Source organism: Bidens hawaiensis, unplaced genomic scaffold, assembly GCF_021521415.1.
Source record: "Bidens hawaiensis isolate Kalapana, Puna unplaced genomic scaffold, B.hawaiensis_p1.1 tig00057086_1, whole genome shotgun sequence".
Lineage (NCBI taxonomy): Eukaryota > Viridiplantae > Streptophyta > Magnoliopsida > Asterales > Asteraceae > Bidens > Bidens hawaiensis.
Window position 1 is genome coordinate 5,022 of NW_027500310.1, and position 26,225 is coordinate 31,246.

Consider the following 26,225-nt stretch of genomic DNA (forward strand, 5'->3'; position numbering starts at 1 on the left):
GGTGGATTGTGCGCGTTTCTTCTCAAATCAAACTGAATAAGCGGAAACGGGCCCCGTGGCTAATCTGGGACCCCAGTATGTGATCTTTCTTTATAACTTAATCATTTTGTTAACCAATGCATTTGCCCAAGCTTATTTTCCCATAACTGTTTTCTGAACGCGTAAACGAACAACTTGGCCCAGCTGGGAAAACGGGAATCTGAGCCAAGTTCACTTTTAAGTATTAGACATTGAACAACATCACAACCTAAGCCTACTGCCACTTTCTGGGCATTCCAGCTACGCCCAGATTAGTTATACAGCCCAGTTTAGTATTGAGATTATAATAATATTAAAATATTAATATTATTATAATATTGATTATAGGAACTACTGATAGCGGACCGAACAAACCACGAGCCGATACAGTTCTGATTATCTACTAAACCGTGAGTTTCATGACCCCACTTTTAAACTGTTTTACGAACTTTTGGGGTGAAAAGCATGTTTGCTTATATCTATACACACCTGAAACATGTACTGATGTGAATTATCTAAGTGCTAACACACGAAAGTCCCCACAATCACAGTGATTAACTTCGAGCCGGTGGCTTGTGAATAGTGCTATTGGTTTGACAAACCCAAACGGAATCGGCCTGATTGCCGTGTCACATAGCGCCGTTTGCACATGACCATATTTAAACATACAGGCTATGTAGTGTTAGACATAGCTATAGGGGCATGTTGTGGGCGGAAAGGGGCCACAGTGGTTGATTGAGCGTGGGAAATGGAGGCACGCAGCACGAACAGTCCAGGCTTCACTGTAGCTTAGCATAATTACATCACATACATCATTTACATACATACATACTTATTTCATAATTACAAATGTTGACTTGTGAACACTCATTACTGTTTCTTGAAACTCGTGAAACTCACCAACTCTAGTAGTTGACCCGTTTTAAACTGCTTTTCAGGTGTACCTAAATCGGAATGATTGGGTGATCTGTTACTTGCCTGAGGTGTGTGGTTGATGCTATGTGAATAGAAGCAAGGGCGTTATTAGTAAGAATGTATAGTTAACGAACTAGTTTTGTTTGTATCGCTTAGACTGTTAAACAATGATAGAACAAAGAAATGTAATATATTGTAAATTAGTTTGTAATGTTTCTTTATAAACAATGTATTGATATCAGAGGTGTCTGTTACATTCCCGTTTTACGCTTCCGCATTGTGCTAGTAGGGGTGTGACAGAAGTTGGTATCAGAGATATTGGTTATAAAGGATTAGGTTATCCCTTAGGGTACCTAAAATATAACCGTGGGCTCGATTAACTCTGGAAAAATAATTAAATAATAAATTAATATTATATACTGATGGATGTCGGGATGAACTTGTAGAGCAAGTGAGTTATTGTGTTCCGGAACATAATAACAGACTTGCTTGTACGAGCGAATTCTGGGAGAAATCACGGAATGTGTGGTTAGGTAAAAGTGGCAACATATGTGTATAAAAGGTAATGGGAAAGTATATATATATATATGTAACACTCATACGTGTTTATGTGGAAAAAGGTGTATGAATACGTGTACGTACGATACTGTTGGTGACGGTACTTTTTACTATGAATATTATATTCATTTATATTCAGTATTGATTTAAATAATAATAATAATTAAAATTTTAATAAAACTAATATTATATTCTAATATAATTAATATTAACTTTGGTTTAATTAATTAATCTCCCCGACAATAGTTAGCGATAGCAATAGATATTATTCTTATAACTAACCTTGGTGCAGAGTCATGTCAAGGAACAACGACTACATACCGGAAGAAGAACCGGTAATATCTGTGGAGGAGGATCCCGAAGAAGAATCAGAGGAGGATCCAGAGGAGGAGGATCCAGAAGAAGAAGACCCAGAAGAGGAACCGGAGGAGGAGGAGGAAGAGGTGGAAGAAGAAGTTATCTGTAGAGAACTACCCAGGAATGTGCCTGATCTATCCGGTTACAGATGCGATAGTTATCCACCCAGGTCACCACGTAGGAATCAAGACGAAGTTAATAGTCAGTATCGTTCACCAGCAAGAGTAGCCAGATTACCCACTCCACCTATACACCTGTCGCCGACGACTTCAGCTACTGCGCGAGTCCGGCAGACTGCTCGTATTCGAGTAACCCCGATTGACCCTACCTCGATTCCATTCAGATCTACCCATGACCGGGGAGGACCTTCATGCCCTAGGGTAGATACTTCATCTTCTCGTTCATTGAGTATACCTACGCCTCGTCCTGGCATCCCAAACGCATGAAACAACTCTTGGATGACTGTCCTGACTGACCGTGTGATAGACCACTCGATAGCCATAGCTAACATTAACCGGGAGAGAAGGGACGTGACTCAGTGCCTATCGACATTACAGCAGACAGTACTGAACTTGCAGCAGTCAGATGCCTACCACCACTGGTGTTTGGATAGGGTGACAGTTCGGCTGTGGAACTGTTACTGGGTGATTACGGTGCTATTATTTTTATGTTTGTGGCTAGCTTATCGTCTATATGGATAGATGCAGAATATTACAACTATGTGTACAGGATCTTTTGATACCCCATGTATGTATATAGTAATATGTTATGTTAATATGGGACACAACTTTGTACATTATTACAAGCACTGACCCTTATAGGGTTAAGTCTAACAGTCACGTAGTGACAGATTTTGATATATACATGCAAGCACTAGCCTTTATCAGGCTAAGTCTATGTACCTTTTATTATCAATGTACAGAACAATTTGTGAAATGTCAGTATGTTATTTGGTTTACCTGTACAGCATTTATTGTGATTATTATTACACAATGCCGTAGACTGGAATTAGTACTAATTGGCTGATATTTGTTTATCATTATAGAATGGCCCCAAAGAAAGCAAACCCTATGACTGAGGCAGAAATAGCCGAGATGATTACTCGGCAAATGCAGGCAGTAATTCCGCTTATTGTAACACAAGTAACTGCCGGCGTAAACGCAAACATGCAAACAAATCAACAACAAAACAATAATGCTTCCCCAACCAACAATGAAACAGTTGCAAATAACAATCCCCCACCTAATGCAAATACCCCTACCAATGCAAATAATCCCCCACCGAACCCAAACAATAACAATAACAACCCTAATCCCCCACGAAGGGAATATTCGATCAAGAACTTTATGGCCTGCAAACCGATTGACTTCAAGGGCACTGAAGGGCCAAACGGGCTGATTAAATGGATCGAAAAGACTGAATCTGTCCTCAATATCAGCAATTGTCCACCCGAAAACATTGTCAAGTATGTTGCTTCTACTTTCACTGATCACGCATTAATGTGGTGGAACACTACGGTATAGATAAAAGGTCAAGATACGGTGAATCGCATGACATGGGCTGAACTCAAAACACTGATGCTGGAACATTTCTGCCCAAGGAACGAAATTCAAAGATTAGAACACGAACTCTGGAGTTTGGAGATGAGAGGAGCAGATCATTTGGGATACACGAACCGCTTCAATGAACTGGCCCGCTTAGTACCATGGTTAGTAACTTCTGAAAATAAACGAGTTGAACGTTATATTTGGGGTTTAGCCCCGGGAGTGAGGAGTTTGGTGAACTCTGTGGGTCACACTTCGTTCGAGAATGCCGTGACTCAGGCCAGCATCGTAACTTTCGACTTGGTAAGAAGCGGAGTGTTGAGAATGGTCGAGGAATCATCAGGTATGAAACGAACTGACTATGGGACGAGAGCACAAGGAGGACAATCAAGCAAACGTGCACGTCCGACAATCAGAAATTATGCTATAACTGGTTCCGATACGAAGCAAGACAGGTATAAGGGACCCTTGCCAAAGTGTAACAAATGTAATTACCATCATGTGGGAGAGTGCAGATTACCGGTATGCCAAAAATGTGGTCGAACTGGGCATTATGCCCCTAATTGTAGAGCAGGTGTAGAGATTGTGAGCCGACCAGCCCAGACAACCCAACCCCGTCGTCCCCAACTACCGAGACCGCAACCAATCCGTCAGCAACCAGCTCAGCAAAACCCAACTGTAGTGAATCGACGTGCTTGTTTTGAATGTGGGAGCACGGAACACTTTAGAAGGGACTGCCCCAAGCTGAATCGTGGAGCAGTCACCGGTCGAAACCAAGCATCGACTTCAGGTGCGTCTCGGGGACGCGCGTTTGTTATTGGTTCAGGAGAAGCACGACAAGACCCAAACGTAGTAACAGGTACATTTACTGTTTCTGATCAATATGCTTCTGTTTTATTTGATACTGGTGCCGATAGAAACTTTGTTTCCACTAGTTTTGTATCCTTGGGTAACATGCCAGTTAGTGAACTAACAAATCCCTATACTATAGAACTCGCTAACGGTAACTCTATAACTGTCAGCCAAATAGTCCAAAACTGTTCCATCATTCTTAATGAACACCCATTCCTTATTGACCTACTCCCGGTAGAGTTAGGAAGTTTTGATGTTATTGTCGGCATGGACTGGTTAACCAAGAATAAGGCAGAGATTGTGTGTAACGACAAGACGGTTAAAATTCCCTTTTCGAATGGTGAGGTGATTGTAGTACAGGGAGAGAAGTCTGGTTCGATGTTACCTCTCGTGTCTCATCTCAAAGTATTGAAATGTTTACACCAAGGTTGTATGGCATTCTTGGCTAACGTGACTATAAAGAATCCTGATCAGAAACGCGTAGAAGAAATTCCCGTTGTACGTGAATACCCCGATGTCTTTCCTGACGATTTACCCGGATTACCACCGAACCGACAGGTTGAATTCCGCATAGACTTAATTCCAGGATCAGCCCCTATTGCTAAGGCACCTTACCGGTTGGCACCTTCTGAAATGCAAGAATTATCCAACCAGTTACAAGAATTGTTAGATAAGGGTTTTATTCGTCCTAGTTATTCTCCTTGGGGAGCACCGGTATTATTTGTGAAGAAGAAAGATGGAAGTTTTAGAATGTGCATCGATTACCGGGAATTAAACAAAGTTACCATCAAGAACCGATACCCTCTTCCACGAATAGATGACTTGTTTGACCAACTCCAAGGGGCAAACTATTTCTCGAAAATTGACCTTCGATCCGGTTACCATCAAGTTAAAATCCAAGAGGAAGACGTGTCTAAAACGGCGTTCCGAACTCGTTACGGCCACTACGAATTCTTAGTTATGCCGTTCGGACTGACTAATGCTCCCGCAGTTTTCATGGACCTTATGAATCGAGTTTGTAAACCATACCTCGACAAATTCGTTATCGTGTTTATAGATGACATTCTGATATATTCGAAAACCAAGGAGGAACACGAACAACATTTACAAACTATTTTGGAGCTGTTGAGGCAGGAAAAGTTGTATGCCAAGCTGTCAAAGTGTGAATTTTGGCTACAAGAAGTACAATTTCTAGGGCACGTTGTTAACCGACACGGTATCCATGTAGACCCGAGTAAGATTGAAGCCATCAAAAATTGGCAAGCCCCAAAGTCACCGAAAGAGATCCGCCAATTTTTGGGTTTAGCTGGGTATTATCGGCGTTTTATTGCTAACATTTCCAGCATAGCCCAACCTTTAACTCTTTTGACTCAAAAAGATCGTGCTTACGCTTGGGGAGAAGAACAAGAAGCGGCTTTTCAGTTGCTAAAACAGAAACTATGCCAAGCCCCGATACTCAGTCTTCCAGAGGGAACTGATGATCTGGTAGTTTATTGTGATGCGTCCCGGAAAGGTTTAGGGTGCGTACTTATGAAAAGAAACAAGGTCATAGCATACGCTTCTCGGCAATTAAAGGTGCACGAGAAGAATTATACCACCCATGATTTGGAACTGGGCGCGGTTATTTTTGCACTCAAGATCTGGAGGCATTATTTGTATGGCACCAAGTGTACAGTATACACCGACCACAAAAGCCTACGGCATATTTTTGACCAGAAAGAATTAAACATGAGGCAAAGGAGATGGATAGAACTGTTAAACGACTATGACTGTGAGATTCGATACCACCCGGGCAAGGCTAATATAGTGGCAGATGCTTTGAGTAGAAAAGACAGGATTAAACCACTACGGGTCCGAGCACTTGGAATGATCGTCCAAACCAGTCTCACCGAGCAAATTCATATTGCTCAAAACGAAGCTCTGAAAGGAGATCACTTGGAAAATGAAAATTTGCATGGAACCGAACAAAACTTGGAAGAAAGAACTAACGAAATTCTATACTACAAAAATCGAGTTTGGATTCCCACTTTCGGCAATCTACGTGACTTGATCATGGACGAAGCCCATAAGTCCAAATACTCCATTCACCCAGGAACAGATAAGATGTACAAGGACTTGAAGGAGTATTATTGGTGGCCCGGTATGAAGAAGGATATAGCCACGTATGTCAGTAAATGTTTAACTTGTGCAAGGGTTAAGGCTGAATATCAAAAACCTTCGGGAATGTTACACCAACCGGAAATACCACAATGGAAATGGGAACAAATTACCATGGATTTTGTAACACATCTCCCAAAAACTTCCCGAGGAAACGATGCAATATGGGTGATAGTTGACCGACTAACCAAATCCGCACACTTCCTTCCAGTCCGAACCACTTATACAACTGAGAAACTTGCTCACATTTACATCAATGAAATCGTATCCCGACACGGCGTACCCGTTTCAATTATCTCTGATCGTGATAGCCATTTCACCTCTCGTTTCTAGCAAGCCGTACAAGAAGCTTTGGGAACCCGAATTGACCTAAGTACCGCCTACCATCCCCAAACCGACAGTCAATCTGAGCGAACCATTCAAACCTTAGAAGATTTGCTTCGCGCTTGTGTACTAGACTTTGGTGGAAACTAGGATCAACATCTTCCACTAGTCGAATTTTCGTACAATAATAGCTATCACAGTAGCATTCAAGCGGCACCGTATGAAGCGCTGTACGGACGGAAATGTAGATCACCCTTGTGTTGGACTGAGGTTGGAGATACCCAAATTACACGATCTGACTTGATTCAAGAAACCACCGACAAAATCCGTAAAATCACAAACAAATTGAAAATTGCCCGAGATCGACAGAAAAGCTACGCTGATGTTCGTAGAAAACCGTTATCCTTTGAAATAGGCGACAAAGTTTTTCTGAAAGTATCCCCGTGGAAAGGCGTCATTCGATTCGGAAAAATCGGTAAACTAGCCCCGCGATACATTGGGCCATATGAAGTCATTTCTAAGATAGGTCCGGTAGCTTACCGACTGAAACTTTCTGTGGAGTTGAGTTCTATTCACGATGTCTTTCACGTTTCGAACCTGAAAAAGTGTCTTACTGACGAAACCGAAATCGTGCCATTAAAAGACTTAAACATAAACGAAAAACTGAATTTCGTTGAAGAACCGGTGGAAATATTAGAGGGAAAAATAAAACAATTAAGACACAACAAAATCTCTCTAGTAAAAGTTCGGTGGAATTCAAAAAGGGGACCAGAATTCACGTGGGAGCGGAAATCTGAATTCAAAAAGAAATACCCGCACCTGTTTCCAAACAAAGACAAAGTTGAATAATCGAATTTCGGGAACGAAATTTTCTAACGGGGGGAGAATGTGACATTTGAGCCAAAACAAGGTACACCTCAGTACGTATTTACCGATTAAGCAAATAAACGCCTTTTGCGTAACAAACGAACGATTAACCGAACGGGTCGGGTTATGACCCAGATATCTCGGGGGGGGGGGGCATTTATAAGTGATATACGATCTATACAAGCTAAAATATTAGAAATATGGTCTTAGTTTGATAGCAAACAAGTTAAACGAAAACATGCTCGTTTAACCACCCGCTATAGATTTAAACGCGAAAGATAGTTACAAACCAAGCATTGTATCATCCGTTAAGCCGAAAAAGACTTACCAAACACTTATTTGAAATGTTTTAAGCGATCCGTGAAAATATTTTTGATTTTTACAAACGTATAGTATGTTTTTATAATTTTACACAAAACTAGCCGAAAAACACTCGTTTTCGCGCTGTTTGTCGCACCCGATAAGTTTTTCGCGCCAAAAACCGAACCCGAACTAAATTTGGACCGGGCTTTTCGTATTTGGGCTTGAGAAATCAAAAACTTGGGCCAAAATGGGCCCAAAAATGGGCCCATGGATTCCGGCCGCAGCTGCCACCCCACCCCCCTTCATTTCCTTTTCACATATAAACTAGATCCAAGCCATTTTTCCATATAATTTCTTGAAAACTCTGGATACAACTCTGCTCCAGCCAAAAACAGCAAGAAAACGTAAGGTAAGGAGCTTAAATAAGTAGCTTTTTACTTGTTTAATACCATAAAAAACATGTCTTAGTTACTAAAAATCATTCCTAACCGTGTAAAAATCCTAAAAATGGTCCATAAACATGTTTTGATCATACACATGGTAAGAAACCTGTTTTGATAATTTTTTTGGCCATAAACACGGATTAAAGGGTTGAAACGACGTTTTTACGGTTCAAAAGTTCGTTTTTGTGCACTAGCCGAAACCCTAACTTAAGGGCTGTTATGTTGTTGAAATATTGCTTGGTTTGTGATATAGGACTTGTACCTAGCTTTCTTAGAAGCACAAGAACCTGAAAACTTGATTAAAAGGTCGGAAACGAGCCAAACCCGCTAAGGTAATGCCGAAACACTCGCTTACGGGCTATTTAGGTTAAGGTTGTGATGTGCATATTGTTAGGACTTGAAATTTTTCAAGGACATCAGGGATCATGTCAGAGAGTCCCTGTTTAAATTTGGTAATTTTGTCGACCATTCGAGAATATTTGGCGAATTTATTACCGAATTGGGACGTTTATTTGGAAAAAATAGCTAAAATATTTCAAAAATTATAAAATTTTTCTGGGAACTCAGATTTGATGTATTTTGATCACATATAAATTTTGGGATCATTTGGAGAAGTTTAAAGGTGTTTAGTTTAATTGCGTTCCTGTGAATTTTTACAGCCGAATTTGGGCCGAAAAGAATATCGCACGAGCGTTTTACATTCTGGAATTGATACAGGTTGTTTTGGGACATGATTTGAGTATTCAGGAATTTTTGGTGAATTTTTGGAAATTGTTTGGGGTAAACGGACGATTTTCAGACGAAATATAGCTGATAAATTGAATTTTTATAAATTAATAAATCAGTAAATAAATTCCAGAAATATTTTTATAAAAATCTACATATTTTTATTGATAAGTGGTTAAACTTTCATAATTTAATGATTAACGATTAATAAATTATGCTAATCTGAATATTAAACAAATTCAGTTTTTATAAAAACCGGCAAGTTCGCGACTAGTGAATCTGCGGAAATATCAAAACACCAAGAGTGATCAAAAATCATATTTTTGGACTAGTTAAGTGAAAATGAACTTTTCTATGAGAAACCTGGATAATCCGGGTGGATTGTGTGCGTTTCTTCTCAAATCAAACTGAATAAGCGGAAACGGGCCCCGTGGCTAATCCGGGACCCCAGTATGTGATCTTTCTTTATAACTTAATCATTTTGTTAACCAATGCATTTGCCAAAGCTTATTTTCCCATAACTGTTTTCTGAACGCGTAAACGAACAACTTGGCCCAGCTGGGAAAACGGGAATCTGAGCCAAGTTCACTTTTAAGTATTAGACATTGAACAACATCACAACCTAAGCCTACTGCCACTTTCTGGGCATTCCAGCTACGCCCAGATTAGTTATACAGCCCAGTTTAGTATTGAGATTATAATAATATTAAAATATTAATATTATTATAATATTGATTATAGGAGCTACTGATAGCGGACCGAACAAACCACGAGCCGATACAGTTCTGATTATCTACTAAACCGTGAGTTTCATGACCCCACTTTTAAACTGTTTTACGAACTTTTGGGGTGAAAAGCATGTTTGCTTATATCTATACACACCTGAAACATGTACTGATGTGAATTATCTAAGTGCTAACACACGAAAGTCCCCACAATCACAGTGATTAACTTCGAGCCGGTGGCTTGTGAATAGTGCTATTGGTTTGACAAACCCAAACGGAATCGGCCTGATTGCCGTGTCACATAGCGCCGTTTGCACATGACCATATTTAAACATACAGGCTATGTAGTGTTAGACATAGCTATAGGGGCATGTTGTGGGCGGAAAGGGGCCACAGTGGTTGATTGAGCGTGGGAAATGGAGGCACGCAGCACGAACAGTCCAGGCTTCACTGTAGCTTAGCATAATTACATCACATACATCATTTACATACATACATACTTATTTCATAATTACAAGTGTTGACTTGTGAACACTCATTACTGTTTCTTGAAACTCGTGAAACTCACCAACTCTAGTAGTTGACCCGTTTTAAACTGCTTTTCAGGTGTACCTAAATCGGAATGATTGGGTGATCTGTTACTTGCCTGAAGTGTGTGGTTGATGCTATGTGAATAGAAGCAAGGGCGTTATTAGTAAGAATGTATAGTTAACGAACTAGTTTTGTTTGTATCGCTTAGACTGTTAAACAATGATAGAACAAAGAAATGTAATATATTGTAAATTAGTTTGTAATGTTTCTTTATAAACAATGTATTGATATCAGAGGTGTCTGTTACATTCCCGTTTTACTCTTCCGCATTGTGCTAGTCGGGGTGTGACAGTTGTGGACTTGTCTTTATATCTTGATGTATTGGGCCCAAGGCCACTTTGTACATAAAGCCCATCAGGCTAAGTTATAATAGAACTTGTCTCATGCCATGCTTCTCTATAAACAGGAAGCATGTGCATGAGACAAACAAGCTTTTGTCAAAACAACTATCATAAGATTATATTATTATCTCAAGCTACAAAAGCTGAAAATAACAAGCACATAAACAAGATCCGAGATCTAGGTAACTCGGTGTGATATTCCGCTAAACACTGGTTAGATTGATCCAAGAATAGTTGTTAGATCCACCTTACGGGACCTACACCTATTACAAGACCAATTAACAAATACAAAGAACAAGAAGACACAAATATGCATTAACAAGAAGCATAACAACCTCCCCATCCAGTGAATCTACGAATATTTAAGAAACTTTTTTGATGAGATGGAAATAACTTTTATAAATAGGCAACATAGACAAGTATTCTCTCAAGTAAACGGAGGAAATGCCAAAATACCATTAAACCTCACTTTTATATGAGAGCAAGAGTTGATCTTCGATGAAATGAACTCATCACTAGTTTATCTGGAAGGCTTTGGAAAAGTGGAGTTTATCCGGAGTGTCCGAAAGGCTCTGGGAAAGTGGAGATTTTATGGGTTATCTTTTGACCATAACGACCATTATAATTTAAGGGAACTCCGAATCCTATGTACCGTAAGCTGTAAGCTTCTAGACCTATGCGCCATACTTCCCACACATTAGCAAATCTGAAAGGTATGTTGTTGAGTACCATAATGTAAGTTTATGAAAGCTCAACGCCTTTCTTGTGACCATAATGACAACATACGAAATCCAAACCTCACAATATTCAATTTGGTACCAATTGATAATAGAGGATGTGAACGTAGAGAAAAATAATGTGTTTGTAATGAAGAGTTCGTTTCATCGAATATTAGCTTTGCTCTCATAGATATGACGTAAAGAGAATTTACGTCAAAACTATGGTCCAAAGATACTTCGATTACGCTCGCCCATCGTAATTCCATTCTTTTGAAGTTCATGAACCAAACAACACATTAGCATCATTATCCATGCCCATGGATTGACATAGGTGAGGCTTCCTTTATGCCCGGGGTAACCCCAATCCCCTACCTCTTATTTTTTTGCTCACTCATATAAATTAACTCGTTTTTGTCTGAAAATTTTGAGACTCCCACCCCCACCCGCAGTGAGCCTCACCTATGCCAGTTCGTTTTTAAAGGTATGCCAAATTTGTTTAATAACTAAAGTAAGTATCATAAACTAGAGTAATTATTTATATATGTATAATTGGATGTTTCTACTGTCAAAACTAAGAAAAAAAGGAGGAAAAGCGAAATAAAATAATCGATCAAACACATGTTGGAAATCAATTTTATCTGTTCAACCATTGATCGCAAATAAAATTGTTTCGCAAAACGCACAATGCAAGCTCTATAACTGCGTAACTACCAATTGATTGCTAAACTAGACTCCCAACGTTTAATTAAACAACCAAGTCCGATTCGCATGCTTCAATTCGTTAATCACATACGGGTTTCATCGAAGTCACCTATTTATAGATTTGACACCCCACAAATATTTATCTTTTTCATGCGCACGACTTGTAAGATAAGTTTCTTTATATTTAAACCAAAATCCAACAATTTAAATGAATATGAATATATAATACATATAAACAGGTATTTACAAAACCCCATAGAGGGTGACTCTAATAAAGTTACATTTTAGTATTTAAGAAGATTATATATAATATTATATAAACTGCCCCAATATTTATAAATTTATTCCTTGGTGTTCATGCTTTTTTTGGCAACTTCCATATGGTCTTTGACGGTTGCTGCAGATGCTTCAGCTTCTCCGGTCACCTTGTTCTGCATTTTTGTTGCAGCATCCTTGGTGGCATTCCACGCCTCCTGTGCTGATTTCTTTGCTTTATCAGCAACAGTCGCTGCTTCGGCAGCATCTTTGGATTGATTCGCCACCTTTATTACCGGCAAATGAAATGACAGTTTTAATTTACTTTCGTTGTAAACAGCGATTCCACTCTTAACATAAAAGTAACTACGCATGTCGATCTCTAATGAACAGTTTACTTATTTTTATATCAAAATAAAGATATTGAAAAATTGTTTTGGAAAAACTCGAATAAAAGTTATGATGATGGTTTTGCTTCTCTAGAATTGTTCCTTACATGGATAATGAAATTTATATGACTAATATTTCATATTACTATTATTACTGGCCAATCAATAATTATCACAGTTGCATTATTAAAATTCAGTTGTCAATTTGTCATTATAAATTATAATCAAGTGATTTTTTATATTTGCTTTTTTAATACTTTTGATCACCTAAGTATCCATCATCCATATTTTACTTGTATGTATCTTGCATGCTTAAGTCATTGCATGCCAAATCATGGTAGTTTGAAATTTCAACTTATATTTGACAGAGAATGCATACTTACAGCGGCAGCCTTTTCTTTTAGCTCGTTGATATCATGTTTGACTGCATTTGGCGACGAGGGGCATTTCACAAATCGTACCTATTAAAAGTTTCATGCATCCATTACACACACACACACATACACATATGTGGGAAAGTTAACGTACAAATTAAATTAACATGCTAACTGTGAGAATCAAATAGTGTAAATATATTTACAAGTAGGGTAATTAAATATATTTACAAGTAGTGTAAATATATAGATGGGTTAGGCCAGCATATGTCTCCAGTGGAATATCGTAGTATCCTTAAGTATCGCCTTATGATTCCTCTATTTCCGGTTGATGAGATATGTCCTGTTTTTCGTAAAGCGTGTTTAGACTCATATGGGGAGCATGCGTTGCACTGTAAAGAGCTCCCGGGGTTCAAGTACCGACACGATCTGGTTAGGGATGTGTTCTTTGATATATTCAGGCGAGCTGGAATTTCTGTTAAGAAAGAAGCACCTGTGAATTTCCTAACTGACCAGTCGGAGGGAAGATCATCTCTTCAACCGGCTGACATTTTGGTGTTTGGATTGATAGGAGGGAAACACGTGTGTGTGGATTTAACAGGGTTTCTCCTTTGGTGGGCTTAGGGAGTAGTGGTTTCGCGGTCGGTCAAGCCGCATTAAAAGCTGCTTCATGTAAGGTGACAAAACATGAAAAGGCGTGTCTTGACAACCAACATGTATTTATTCCTTTTGCTTTTGACACTTTTGGTTTCCTCGCGCCTGAAGCTGTGGAGCTACTTACCCGTGTTCAGCGGGTCGTACATAGTAATGTTATGACTCCAAGATCAACAAATATAGTTTTTAAAATATTGGGTTTTGCGATTCAAAAAGGGGTAGCGGCACAGCTTGTTGCCCGCTTGCCTTCTGTTTCGATGTAGTCCAAAAGGTCTTTAAAGATTATACTTATTTGGTGATATTTTTCAAAAAAAAATTGTAGTTTAATTACACTATAGTATAATTACACTATGTTATATATATAATTACACTATTTAATTCTCACATTTAGCAAGTTAATTTAATTTGTATTTTATCCAAAACATATATATGTAATATTAGAAGTTTGAAACTGATTTAAATTGTGTTTATTCAAAACAACTTAAGTTACTTATAAATGATTTCATAAAAAGTTTGGATAAGCCATCCCGTATTAATTAGGACCCTTTTATAAAGTACTAAGTTTTTATAACTATCCTTTTATAAAAAATTAAAATTACTCTTTTTCATAATAATTTCACAAGCATTTATAACATGTGAAATTCTAGGTGTCTTGACCGTCGGTTAGATACCGAAAGTACAATAAATATAATGCTAGGGAGACCTGGGTGAATGTAGGGTTGTTGCGGAGAACCCTAAAACAGCTTGCGGTGCGGACCATGGTGCGGGCTGTCTGGAACATTGCTGTCATGACTCCTGCCATTTTTCGTTAACGTTTTCAAATCAATTAGATTTATATATTTCTCTCTCAATTGATTTCTATCTTTACGGGTGACAAAGTTTTATATTTAACGGGGATTCCATAGCTAAAATAATGGCCATCCTCACTCCATTTTTGTGGTTAGAAATAAAATTAAATAAAATACTCATTTGTATGACCGAAAATAGAGCAAAATTGTCAAAATAGTTGGAAATATTTTAAATGTATGGTTATGGTCAATTTTAGAATTTATAAAAAATAAGGTAAGGCCAAACGTAGTGAGACGCCGTAGAAGTCAAAAAAGCCCCAGGGAGCTATGGAGGCGTTTGGTGGGGGGGGGGGGGGGGCTGGGCAAGTTGTGGAAAGCGTCCAAATTGTATTGACTTTGTTAATAAATGGTTCCAGCCAATGAAAAGAAAGATGGAGGGCGCTTTCACCCTCCACCACTACACATGGTCTAATAACTGTTGATACATCAACTTTCGTCTCGTTCTTTGTTTAGTGTTTGGTATTTATTACATGTATAGGGACTAGTTCTGTCGATTATGTAAAGGTCATTCGCTAGAGAATGCTAGCGAATGAACCTGTTTTGGTTTCTCATTCGCTAGGGAATGTTAGCGTATGAGACGGTTAATGTATAAAGCTATTCGCTAAGAGAATGTTTAATGAACAGCGTAGCGAACGTGACTCATTCGCTAAAGCTTGTTTAGCGAATATGTCTGTCACTATATATAGTCCTATAACTTGTTATAAATTAGGAATCCTGATTATTTGATAACTTATGCGTCGCTACTCTGTCCGTTTACTCTCTCAAAACACACACCGTGCCCAAATTACTCATATTTGACTATATCAAAGACTAGATCCTACCGATTGAATCAGATCATGAAAATCTCTTGAATCCTCAAGTGGTATCCGAGCTTCTAGATGTTCTGATTAGTCAATTCATGAATGAATTTAGGTAAATTGATTGTGTTTTGATTCAAATTGATTGGACGAGTTGTACGTACTATTTAGTAATCAATTAATTCAAATTGAAGTGTTAACTGACAGCGAATTGATTCAAGGATTTCTCGATATGATATGAGTTAGGTTTTGGTTTGTTTAATTGGGTTGAAAAAATTGAATTGGACGATTTTGGTTTGATTTGTGTTACGCGGGAACGAAGGGTGTTTGAGCGTTTGGTTTTGACTAAATTTGGTCAAAATTGATTGAGTTTTTGACTGAATTGCTGTTTGGAATTAATCCAGATTGGTTTCAGAATGGTTGTGGTTTGAGTTTGTGGGATTTATGAATGGAATTGGATTGATATGGTTTTGTTTTGGTTTGTTTATTGGGGTTAAGGTCGAAGATTTGAACTCATTCGCTCTTTTCTTGAGTTCATACGCTAATTTCTTGAATTCATTCGATAGGTAGTTAGAGTTTGTTACAACCGTTTTGTAATAACTCATTCACTAGGTTGTTAAGTTTGAAGATTTGAATTCCTTCGCTAGTAAAACCATTTGCTAATCTCCCATTCTTTACTTTGTTCATCAATTACTGATATAACGTTTAATATACTTAATTCCCGTGTACATTTTATTTATTATTTTATTGGTTTATGTTTGGTTTCTCATAAGATTTGTATACTACTAATATATTTTTATATTTTAGGTTTCGGGTTTGAATTCCGGTGAAAAGAGGGCGAAAAAGGAGCAAAAACAAGTCGAACCGGAGAACCGACGCATCAGGAAACGAACCGGACCGAACCAGGAGTGAACCGGACCAGACTAGAACTGGCCAACCCCCCCCCCCCCCCTGTGTAGGCTGGAGCGCCACGCGGCTAAGGGGAAGGAGGCCGTCTCGCGGCGTGGCGGGAACAATTCCAGAATCTTCCTGTTTCTTGGCCGACTTACGTATTTTTAGACACCTGATGCCTATTTAAAGACCCCTAAACTCACCCTTAAACATAGCCTGAAGTTCCAGACGATTTTGGTGAGTTCCGAGGAGTCCGAGAGCAGATTTTGGCAGCTTTGGAGTCGAAGAATCAGCTGGTGTTGCGCATATTGGTTAAAGGCGGAGAACACGGGTTTTATCTTTTGTTTCTTTCGTTTTCGTGTATTTTACGCCATGAATTCTTATTTGCTTGTTTTGTTTAAACCTAAGATGCTAGGCTAAATTACATGAACTACTTAGGCTTGTGATGAACCTACTTTGATGTTTTGATTTGATTTGGGATTGTTTATCGTTATGGTTTTTATGGTTTAGTAAAAAATTTATTTATATTTAATTGATGCGTATGAATGCTTAGGATTGTTTAATGAGTTTTATTCCATAGTTTTCCTTGATTATTGTTTGTCATATGATAGGATTGCTATTAGGTCAATTACTTTGTGCTCTTGATTATTTTATGATTGATGTCATGATAAGGTCATAGGAATAATATTGTCGAATAAACCTAAATGTGCTGCTAGCTTAAATCTGTAAAGAGCTAGGTTATTAATAAGTCCTTATTATTTAATCTTGCTAGATTTAGTTCTTCGTAAGGAGTCCGTCTAGATTTGGTTATTTATTATTGCTTATCAAATTAATTAAATATACTAAATTGCCTTTGATTTCCGCGCAGTAAGGTAAGATTTCGTATAAAGGAACTAAATTATAAATAACTGGGTGACTGTAAAGGAACTTGATTTTTAATACTGGTGTGCGTTAAGACTTGTTAGAAATCCATAGGTGTCTCTTGAGAAGGGTCAGGGGTCCTGTTCGGGGTTTCTTTTAAGTGTCTAATTTATTATCCCAGTCCATAACTAAATATTTTCCCGAGTCAATTCATTACTGAAATTTAGGGGATTCTAGCCTAGGTAGTTTTCTTATTATCATCTTATTTTCATAACAAACTTTGCCTTCGTTTAAATTACTAGTTTTCTTAATTAGTTTTTGAATAATAGTATTAAATTAGTATTTTAAATAAAAACCCCCCAAACAAATATAATTAATAAGTCGTGTTTTGTAGTCGAGTCTAATTTGCTAATAAACGTAATTTAGAGAGTCTCGTGGGTTCGATATCCGGACTTACTTAGCTTTACTAGAGTCGATCGGTTCACTTGCCGGTTAGTAGTTTAGTCGAGTTTTAGAGAGTCTAGAGTATTACTTAGTGTTTATTTTTAGTTAAATTAGTTCATAATTATTAAACTACTTCAAGCACATCAAGTTTTTGGCGCCGTTGTCGGGGACTCTTGGCAACTGCGTTTTTAGCTTTGATTGGACCAGACCTACTTGCTACATACGTGCTAGTTGTTTTGCTTTAAGTTTTTGTTTGAGTCGTAGTAGTCTAATTAAGTCTAGTTTGTTTTAATTATTAGTTTGTTTTTATTATTCTCGTTTTATTAGAAACTATTTACTCGGTCTTGTGCGTTTTTGTAGGTATATGCCACATCTTCATTCGCAAAGACCGCCGTTGAATTGTTTTGGACCTACTCCGTTGAAGTCCGAGGCAAGTTCGTTTGAAAAGCAACCGATCACCACAGATACTTCACCAAAGTCATCGCCCGCCAATTCACCACCACCAAGTCCTAGACCCGTACCAATGGCCGAGAATAACTGCACTGTGTACCAGTAAGCTTTTGAAGGGTTCCATGGAGATCACTCACCCATTGTTTCTCCCGACATTAATAACCCTAAGTCGTGGAAGATCTCATCCTATGTCATGAACAACATCACCCAACACCACCAATTCCATGGGCGTGAAGATGAAGATGCACAGGCACACATCAACCTTCTGACTCGTGTGTTCAAAACGTTCAATTTGCAAGGTGCTAATGAGGATGCGATCTTCCTTCACTTGTTCCCGTTTACACTTTCGGGTCGTGCCGCCACTTGGCTCGATTCGCAACCTGTTGGGGCATTCACCACTTGGGAGGCGCTTCGCAATGCATTCATCAAGAAGTACTTTCCACCTGCTAAGGCCTCTCGCCTCCGTGATCAGATCCACTCCTTCCACATGGAGCCGGATGAGGCATATTACCAAGCTTGGGAGCGTTTTCAGAATCTGCTTTCCCGTTGTTCACAACATGGGCTCACACCTTGGGCCCTTGTTGAGAAGTTTTACGATAGGCTTACTTATGAGGCTCAAGCGAGGTTTGACACAGCTGCTGGGGGTAATTTGATGGACAAGAAGAATGTGACCGAATGTAACGAGATGTTTGAAAGTTTCGCTCAATCAGAGTACACGAAGAAGCCACGAGGTGGGAATTCCAATCCCGCCACTAGTACATCCTCATCTGCTCGAGGTGTGCACCAGGTTAATCTGGATACTGGTATGGTTGCTTCTTTGGAGAATCTCACCCGAGAGATAAAAGAGTTAAAGGCTAAGGTGGATAACTACGAGATGTGTAGAGGTGGTCATGGTACGCTGGACTGTCCGTTGATGAATAATCAAGATGTTGATTTTGTGGCTGGTCAGAACAGGTTCCCTAATGCTTACAAAAACAATAATCAGATCTGGAACACCTACAAGAATCAGAATCAGAATCAGGGTCAAAGTAACTCGAATTGGCGTCCGGCCGGTGGGCCATCTGGTTTCCAAGCTCCCTATTACCGAAATCAGGGACAGTATAACAATAATGGCTCCAATGGTCAAAGTTCCAATAATGTGTCGGATCTGAGTAAGAAGTTGGACGAGATGATACTGCAAATCGTTACTAGAGATCATGCCACTCAAAAGACCCTTGCCGAGCATATCTGCTTTTCAAGAATCAACAATCAGCTATGCTCGACATGCAGCGGACCATTGGTGAAATTGCCCGACAATTGAATGAGAGACCCCCGGGATAGTTTTCAGGTTGTACTCAAAAAATCCGGCCGCTCAAATAAAGGCAATTACTACTCGTAGCGGCAGGGTTTTAGGTCCTGAGGTGCGAAGGAATGAGGTTGAAGTGGAAGATGAGGAGGTGATGGATGAAGAAATCGAGATAGAAGTACCGGGTAAAGTGCAGAACACCGCACCAGTTGCACCGCCAGTAGAGAAGAAGCCGGTTGAAATCCGGCCATCACCTTTGGTTGACCACTCTCGTATCCCGTATCCCGCTCGCCGAAACACCAGAAATATACGCGGGAGTACGGGCACTTTCTTGATATGTTCCGACAGTTGAAGATTAACCTCCGTTCATTGAAGCCCTCCAACACATGCCGAAGTACGCAAAGTTTCTGAAAGACCTGTTGAAAAGGAAAGATAGGTTGGGGAGGTGTCATCGATTTCCCTTATGGGAGATTGTTTGACGGTAGTATTGAACCACGTGCCCGAGAAGTTATCGGATCCAAGTGTGTTTACGATTCCATGTTTGTTTGGTAGTGATGCGATGAGCCATGCATTAGCGGATTTGGGTGCGAGTATAAATTTGATGCCATATTCTTTGCACGAGAAGTTGGAGTTAGGCGAGCTTACACCGACTCACATGTCTTTATCATTAGCCGATCATTCGGTTAAGTATCCGCGAGGTATTATCAAGAATTTGTTAGTAAATGTGGATAAGTTTGTGTTCCTGGTTGATTTTGTGGTGCTCGATATGGAAGCTGAAGAGAAGGTTTCCATTATTCTTGGTCGTCCGTTCTTACGTACCGCAAAGGCACTTATCGATGTGTATGATGGGAAGATCACGCTTCGGGTTGGTGATGAGAATGTTACTTATGATGTCGCGAGGTCGATGAAGCATTCGATTGATCAAGATGATTTCAGTGGTCCAAGCCACTCAGTTTATTTTATTAACTCTTTTATTGCAGGTGTGGATAGCTGTTTTGACTATATTTATGGTGCGGATCTTGTGGGAAGTAATGGTTTGGTCGATTGTGATGATTTGGGTGAGGATGAGTTGTGTGAGAACGATTCGGTTTGTGATGAGTTGGCTGAGATTTTGGGGTTGCCCGAGATGATTGAGGTAAATGAGATTAGTTGAGAGAATGAGGCGGGTTCTAAGGAGAAACCCGCTCCGTTGGAGTTGAAGGTACTCCCGTCACACTTGGAGTATGCATATCTTGATGAGGGTTCAAACTTACCCGTTATTGTGTCATCCAAGCTGACGGAAGAACAAAAGACGAAGTTGATAGACGTGTTGAAGCTACACAAGGGGGCGATTGCATGGAGACTTTCTGATATTCAAGGTATTAGCCCCGCTTATTGCATGCAACGGATTTTAATGGAGGATGAGTACAAGCCGGTGGTGCAACCACAAAGACGTCTCAAACCGAATATGCAAGAGGTGGTGAAGAAGGAGGTATTGAAGTTGATGGATATCGGGATGATCTACCCGATTTCCGATTCTCCATGGGTGAGCCCGACCCAAGTTGTTCCGAAAAAAGAAGGTATGACTGTGGTGATGAATGAGAAGAATGAGCTTATCCCTTCACGTACGGTTACCGGTTGGCGAGTATGTATCGACTATCGGCGATTGACTGATGCCACCCGGAAGGACCACTTCCCGTTGCTGTTTATTGACCAGATGTTGGAGCGTTTGGCAGGTCAGCAGTTTTATTGTTTTCTTGACGGTTTTTCGGGTTATTTTCAGATTCCCATTGCACTGGAATACCAAGAGAAGACAACTTTTACATGTCCGTATGGCACATTTGCGTACCATCGCATGCCGTTTGGACTATGTAACGCTCCGGCTACATTTCAGCGTTGTATGGTGGCCATATTTCAAGATATGATAGAGACGTCCATGGAGGTGTTTATGGACAATTTTTTGGTTTACGGTAATTCTTTCGATCATTGTTTGGCTAATCTTGAGAAGATGTTAAAGATGTGTATTGAAACAAAGTTGATGTTGAATTGGGAAAAGTGTCATTTTATGGTGACGGAAGGGATCGTGTTGGGTCATAAGATCTAGAGAGATGGTATTGAGGTGGATCGGGAGAAGTTTGATACTATAAGTAGAATTCCTCCACCGACGAATGTGAAGGCGATTAGGAGTTTCTTGGGCCATTCGGGATTCTATCGGCGATTTATTAAAGACTTTACAAAAGTTACTTGCCCGATGACCCGACTCCACGAAAAAGATGTGCCATTTGTATTTGATGATGAGTGTGTGAAGGCGTTCACGTATTTGAAAGAAATGCTCGTAAGTGCTCCCATTCTTTGTTATTCCGATTGGAGCTTGCCGTTTGAGCTCATGTGTGATGCTAGTGATTATGCGGTTGGAGCGGTTTTTGGGCAAAGGCGAGATAAACATTTTCACCCTATCTATTATGCTAACAAGACGTTGAACGATGCTCAGGAGAACTACACCACCACCGAGAAGGAGCTCTTAGCCGTCGTTTTCGCATTTGACAAGTTCCGCTCGTATCTTGTACTTTCGAAGACCACCGTTTTTACCGATCATGCAGCCTTGCGTTTTCTCTTTCACAAGAAAGACGCGAAGCCTCGTCTTATACAGTGGATTCTTCTACTTTCCGAGTTTGACATCGAGATTAAAGATAAAAGGGGTTCGGAAAACGTAGCGATCGATCATCTATCCCGTCTAGAGGACCCGAGGAGAGAAGAGTTGCGGGAGGAGGAGATTGGTGATGCATTCCCTCACGAGTCAATCGATTTTGTTGCGGCTGAGAAGCAAGGTATGCCATAGTTCACTGATGTTGCTAATTATTTGGCTAATGGTTTTTTTGGAGGGTATGACTATGCAACAAAAGAGGAAATTCTTCCGGGATGTTAATTGGTATGTGTGGGATGACTCGTTCTTGTTTAAGATTGGTGGTAATCGGATTTTGAGGAGATGTGTGACGAAAGAAGCAGGTTGGGATATTCTCAAACATGTTCACGAAGGGTTGACTGGAGGTAATCATGGTGCGCATGTGACCGCACAGAAGGTGTTTGATAGTGGGTTTTATTGGCCAGCAGTTGTTAAAGATCCTGAAGTTTGTGAAGCTTTGTGATGCGTGCCAAAGAACATGTAATATTTCATCCAAGAATGACATGCGTCAAAACCCCATTCAAATTCTTAAAATCTTTGATGTCTGGGGCATCGATTTCATGGGACCGTTTCCCACATCGAACGGTAATAAGTATATCTTAATGACGATTGATTATGTGTCGAAATGGGTGGAAGCCCAAGCCTTGGCTACGAATGATGCACGAGTTGTTGTGAGGTTCCTCAAGAAATTGTTTACTCGTTTCGGGTACTCCGAGAGCTATCATTAGGATCGGGGCACCCATTTTTGTAATACCGTCATGGAGAAGGCATTAGCTCGTTATGGGGTTACTCATCGTACCTCTACTGCCTATCACCCTCAAACGAATGGTCAAGTCGAGAATGCTAATCGAGGGGTGAAGAGGATTTTGGAGAAGACGGTTGGGGTTAGTCGGAAAGATTGGTCGAAGAAGTTAGATGATGCATTGTGGGCATTCCGAACCACGTACAAGACTCTGTTGGTTACTACACCGTTTATGCTTGTTTACGGTAAGTCTTGACATCTTCCGGTTGAGTTGGAGCATCGTGCTTATTAGGCATTGAATACGGTGAATGTCGATCTTACCGAGGCCGCAAGGAAAAGATACTTTCAGATTCATGAGTTGGAAGAGCTTCGGGATGCAGCATATTCCCGATCGTTGAACATAAAAGAAAAGACGAAACCTTTACACGATCGGCGTTTGAAAGGCGGCAAAGAGTTTAAGAAAGGCGATAAGGTATTGTTTTTTAATTCTCGTTTGAAGTTGTTTGCAGGAAAGTTGAGATCGAAGTGGACGGGACCGTACTTGGTGAAAGAAGTTTTCCCGTATGGAGTGGTGGAATTAGAGAATCCAGATAATGAAACGTCTTGGAAGGTGAACGGTCATCGTTTAAAGCACTATCTTGGAGGACCGGAGGAAGCAATCGAGATGGAGGAAACTCCTCTTGATCCGTCGCATTAAACTGTCACACGTGGTTCTTGAGTGAGAACTCAAGTGTAGAGTTTGTATTTCTATCTCTATTTCTATTCTTATTTTTATTTTCTCTTTATTATTGTTCTTGCGTCACTAACCGTGTCTTGTAGTTTTCGTTTCTGTATTTGAGTCATGTCAAGGGATCATTACCGACATAAAAAGAGAAATCGCCAGGTAAGGGAAGGCACTAGGTAAGTCTTACGCATATAAATCGAATCATGCTAAACCTTCAATCACCTAAACCTTAAACTAAATCCAATCCTAATATATATATATATATATATATATATATATATATATATAAAATACCCCGGAGCGCCGCGCGACCGGGGGGCTGACTGCCCGCCGCACGGCGCGACGGGTTCAGGCCAGAAAATTTATTTTTTATTTTATTTAATATATTAAACCAATTTCTTTTTCCATTTTTCAAATCCTTCTTCATCTCCTTCCCCAAACCCACGAAACCCTAACATTTTCACCACCAAATCCACCATTTTTTCACCATTTTTCACCAAATCAAGCCTTAAAAACATCAATTAGCCATAACCCACCATTAATTTCCATCTATCTTTCACCATTCAAGCCACATTCACCACTTTACTTTAAAAATTTTTACCTGTTAATCCTTGTGTTTCAAGTTCTAAGGTATGATTTCTTGTCACAATTTGTACTTGTTTTTGTATATTTAGCCTAGTATTGCAAGTTTTCTTTGTTAGTTTGAGTAAACTAGTTTGTCGGGATTTTGAGGAATTGTTAGTTTGTTGAAGTAAGTTGGTGGGTTTTGATGACCGGGTTAAGCTCAGTTAGAAAATATTTTGGTTTGCCGGTTTGTGTCGATTTGAAGTTATTTGTTGCATTATTGGTTGCGGGTGGTCCGGTTTGGTTTTCCAAAATTACTAGTTTGTTGCGGTTGGGCCGGTTTTGGTATTGCAAAGTGAAATTTGGTTTGAAGACGTTTGTGACTTATTGGAGTTGAGATTTGAATGTTGACATATTTTTATACAAAGTTTTAATCGTGATTTTCCGTTAACTTTATAACTCATTGTTCGGTTTTTGTGGTACTTTTACTTGATTGGGACAATTAATGTGCCGGGTGGGGGTGTTGTACATTGAGTCATTGTTGTTTTGTCGGATCGTTAGTTTAACTTTGTTTTGAATTTTTAAATATCCGTTGAACTTTACTTGCTAAAAATGGCCACTCATTCGTACTCAATCTCCATTCGGACGAGTTCGGTCGTTTGAATTTTTTGTAACCGGATACTAATTTTCTCCCTTTGTTTGCTTGTTTATTTGTGTTTGTGTTTTAGGATGTCCGGTGAAGGTTCGTCACATGGAGCGACTAAGTGAAGACGCGGTCCGGCACCGGGTCCGCAAGATGATGAGCCGGAAATGGAGGATGTAGTTGGAAGAACAACAAAGCGAGTGATTAATTACAAGGAAGGAGCGGTACCGTTGAGGCGAAAGACTAGGGATATGCGAGGTTGTACGTTACTCCGATTTACGGAAGATTCGAAAGAATATGAAAAGTTTTATGATCTTATGGGGTCGGATATGCTGATTTTCAAAACGATTAATTGGGATACTTTGGATGAGATCGGGCAAAGAGGTAGGATTGAGGAATTGTTGGGCCCGAATTTTAAAGCGATGTTATGCTTAAAGGAACAACAGTATAAAGAGTTAACGCTTGAGTTTTTATGTACGTTTCGGTATAAAGAAGGTAATTTTGATCAACCCGACGCGGTTTCGTTTGCGTTAGGACGGGAGACGTACGAGATAACGATCGCGAGTTTGGGGTAGCAAGTGGTTTTTACACAAAAGATGAAGTTAATACGGTTGAGTTTCACACGAGTTTGAGAGGGGCGTTTAGAAATAAGAAGCCCTTTAGTTTGACCGGCACGAATTTGGCTGCTTTTTGGGTAAAGATTGCGGTTTCTCCATTTTCAGGAAGTATGGTAGCATCAGACATTCGTGACCCGGTTTTGAGGTACATTCATAAAATTTTAAGTACTACTTTGGTTGGACGAGGGTCGGGTGAGAACAAGGTGAATTGGTTGGATTTGTTTTGTTTATTGGTTATGGTTGAACAAAGGCATGTTAATGTGGCGAGTGTTTTGGCTTGATTGTTTCATCGAAATCGAAAGGGAGGTACACAAAAGAGATCAAAGTTAGATATGGGCCCGTATGTGACATTGTTGGCAAAGAATTTGGGTGTTTTTGAGAAATATAAATAGGAATATTGGACACACGGGCCGATGATTGAGTATATTGGTGTGAGAGAGTTGAGGTCGTCTGGGATTTTAGCACCCTTTGATCCATTAGCATGGGAAGGTGCTCGTTTGGGTCCTATAGAGCTTCCGCCTCTAGATTCTTAGGTCGCTGCAGTGATGCAAGCTGAGTTGCCTACCCGACATCAGAGGCCGTTACACAACCAAGAAAGACCGGGAAGATAGTTTCCAGTTCGAGAGCCCCGTCCTGAGGTACTTACTTTGGATTCTTTATACGACAGTATGGAGTCGGGAGTCGACCACATGCAGGGTTACGTGAATGAGTAGTGTGATGGGATTAGACAGCTGATGAGGGACGGTCAACAGAGACAAGATGAAAATATGAGGCACATGATTACTGGGTTGCATATTGATCTGCCTGATTATTTGAGACAGCCGCCTGTGTCCGGGCCCAGTGGGTTGAGTTTCCCGGGAGGTTCGGGAAGCTATGGTTAGGG

At 39.9% G+C, this 26,225-nt stretch overlaps 2 protein-coding genes across 2 annotated transcripts; one reads left to right on the forward strand and one right to left on the reverse strand.

The window, feature by feature from the left end:
* Nucleotides 1-12,483: 12,483 nt before the first annotated feature.
* Nucleotides 12,484-14,616, reverse strand: LOC143601782 (uncharacterized). Its single transcript, XM_077079094.1, has 3 exons — nucleotides 14,518-14,616; nucleotides 13,170-13,247; nucleotides 12,484-12,684 (listed from the first exon to the last, which is right to left on the reverse strand). The coding sequence occupies exons 1-3, from the start codon at nucleotides 14,614-14,616 to the stop codon at nucleotides 12,484-12,486; spliced, it is 378 nt and encodes a 125-aa protein (XP_076935209.1).
* Nucleotides 14,617-19,853: 5,237 nt separating this feature from the next.
* Nucleotides 19,854-22,515, forward strand: LOC143601783 (uncharacterized). Its single transcript, XM_077079095.1, has 4 exons — nucleotides 19,854-20,230; nucleotides 20,381-20,525; nucleotides 20,790-20,915; nucleotides 22,252-22,515. The coding sequence occupies exons 1-4, from the start codon at nucleotides 19,854-19,856 to the stop codon at nucleotides 22,513-22,515; spliced, it is 912 nt and encodes a 303-aa protein (XP_076935210.1).
* The last annotated feature ends 3,710 nt before the right edge of the window (nucleotides 22,516-26,225 follow it).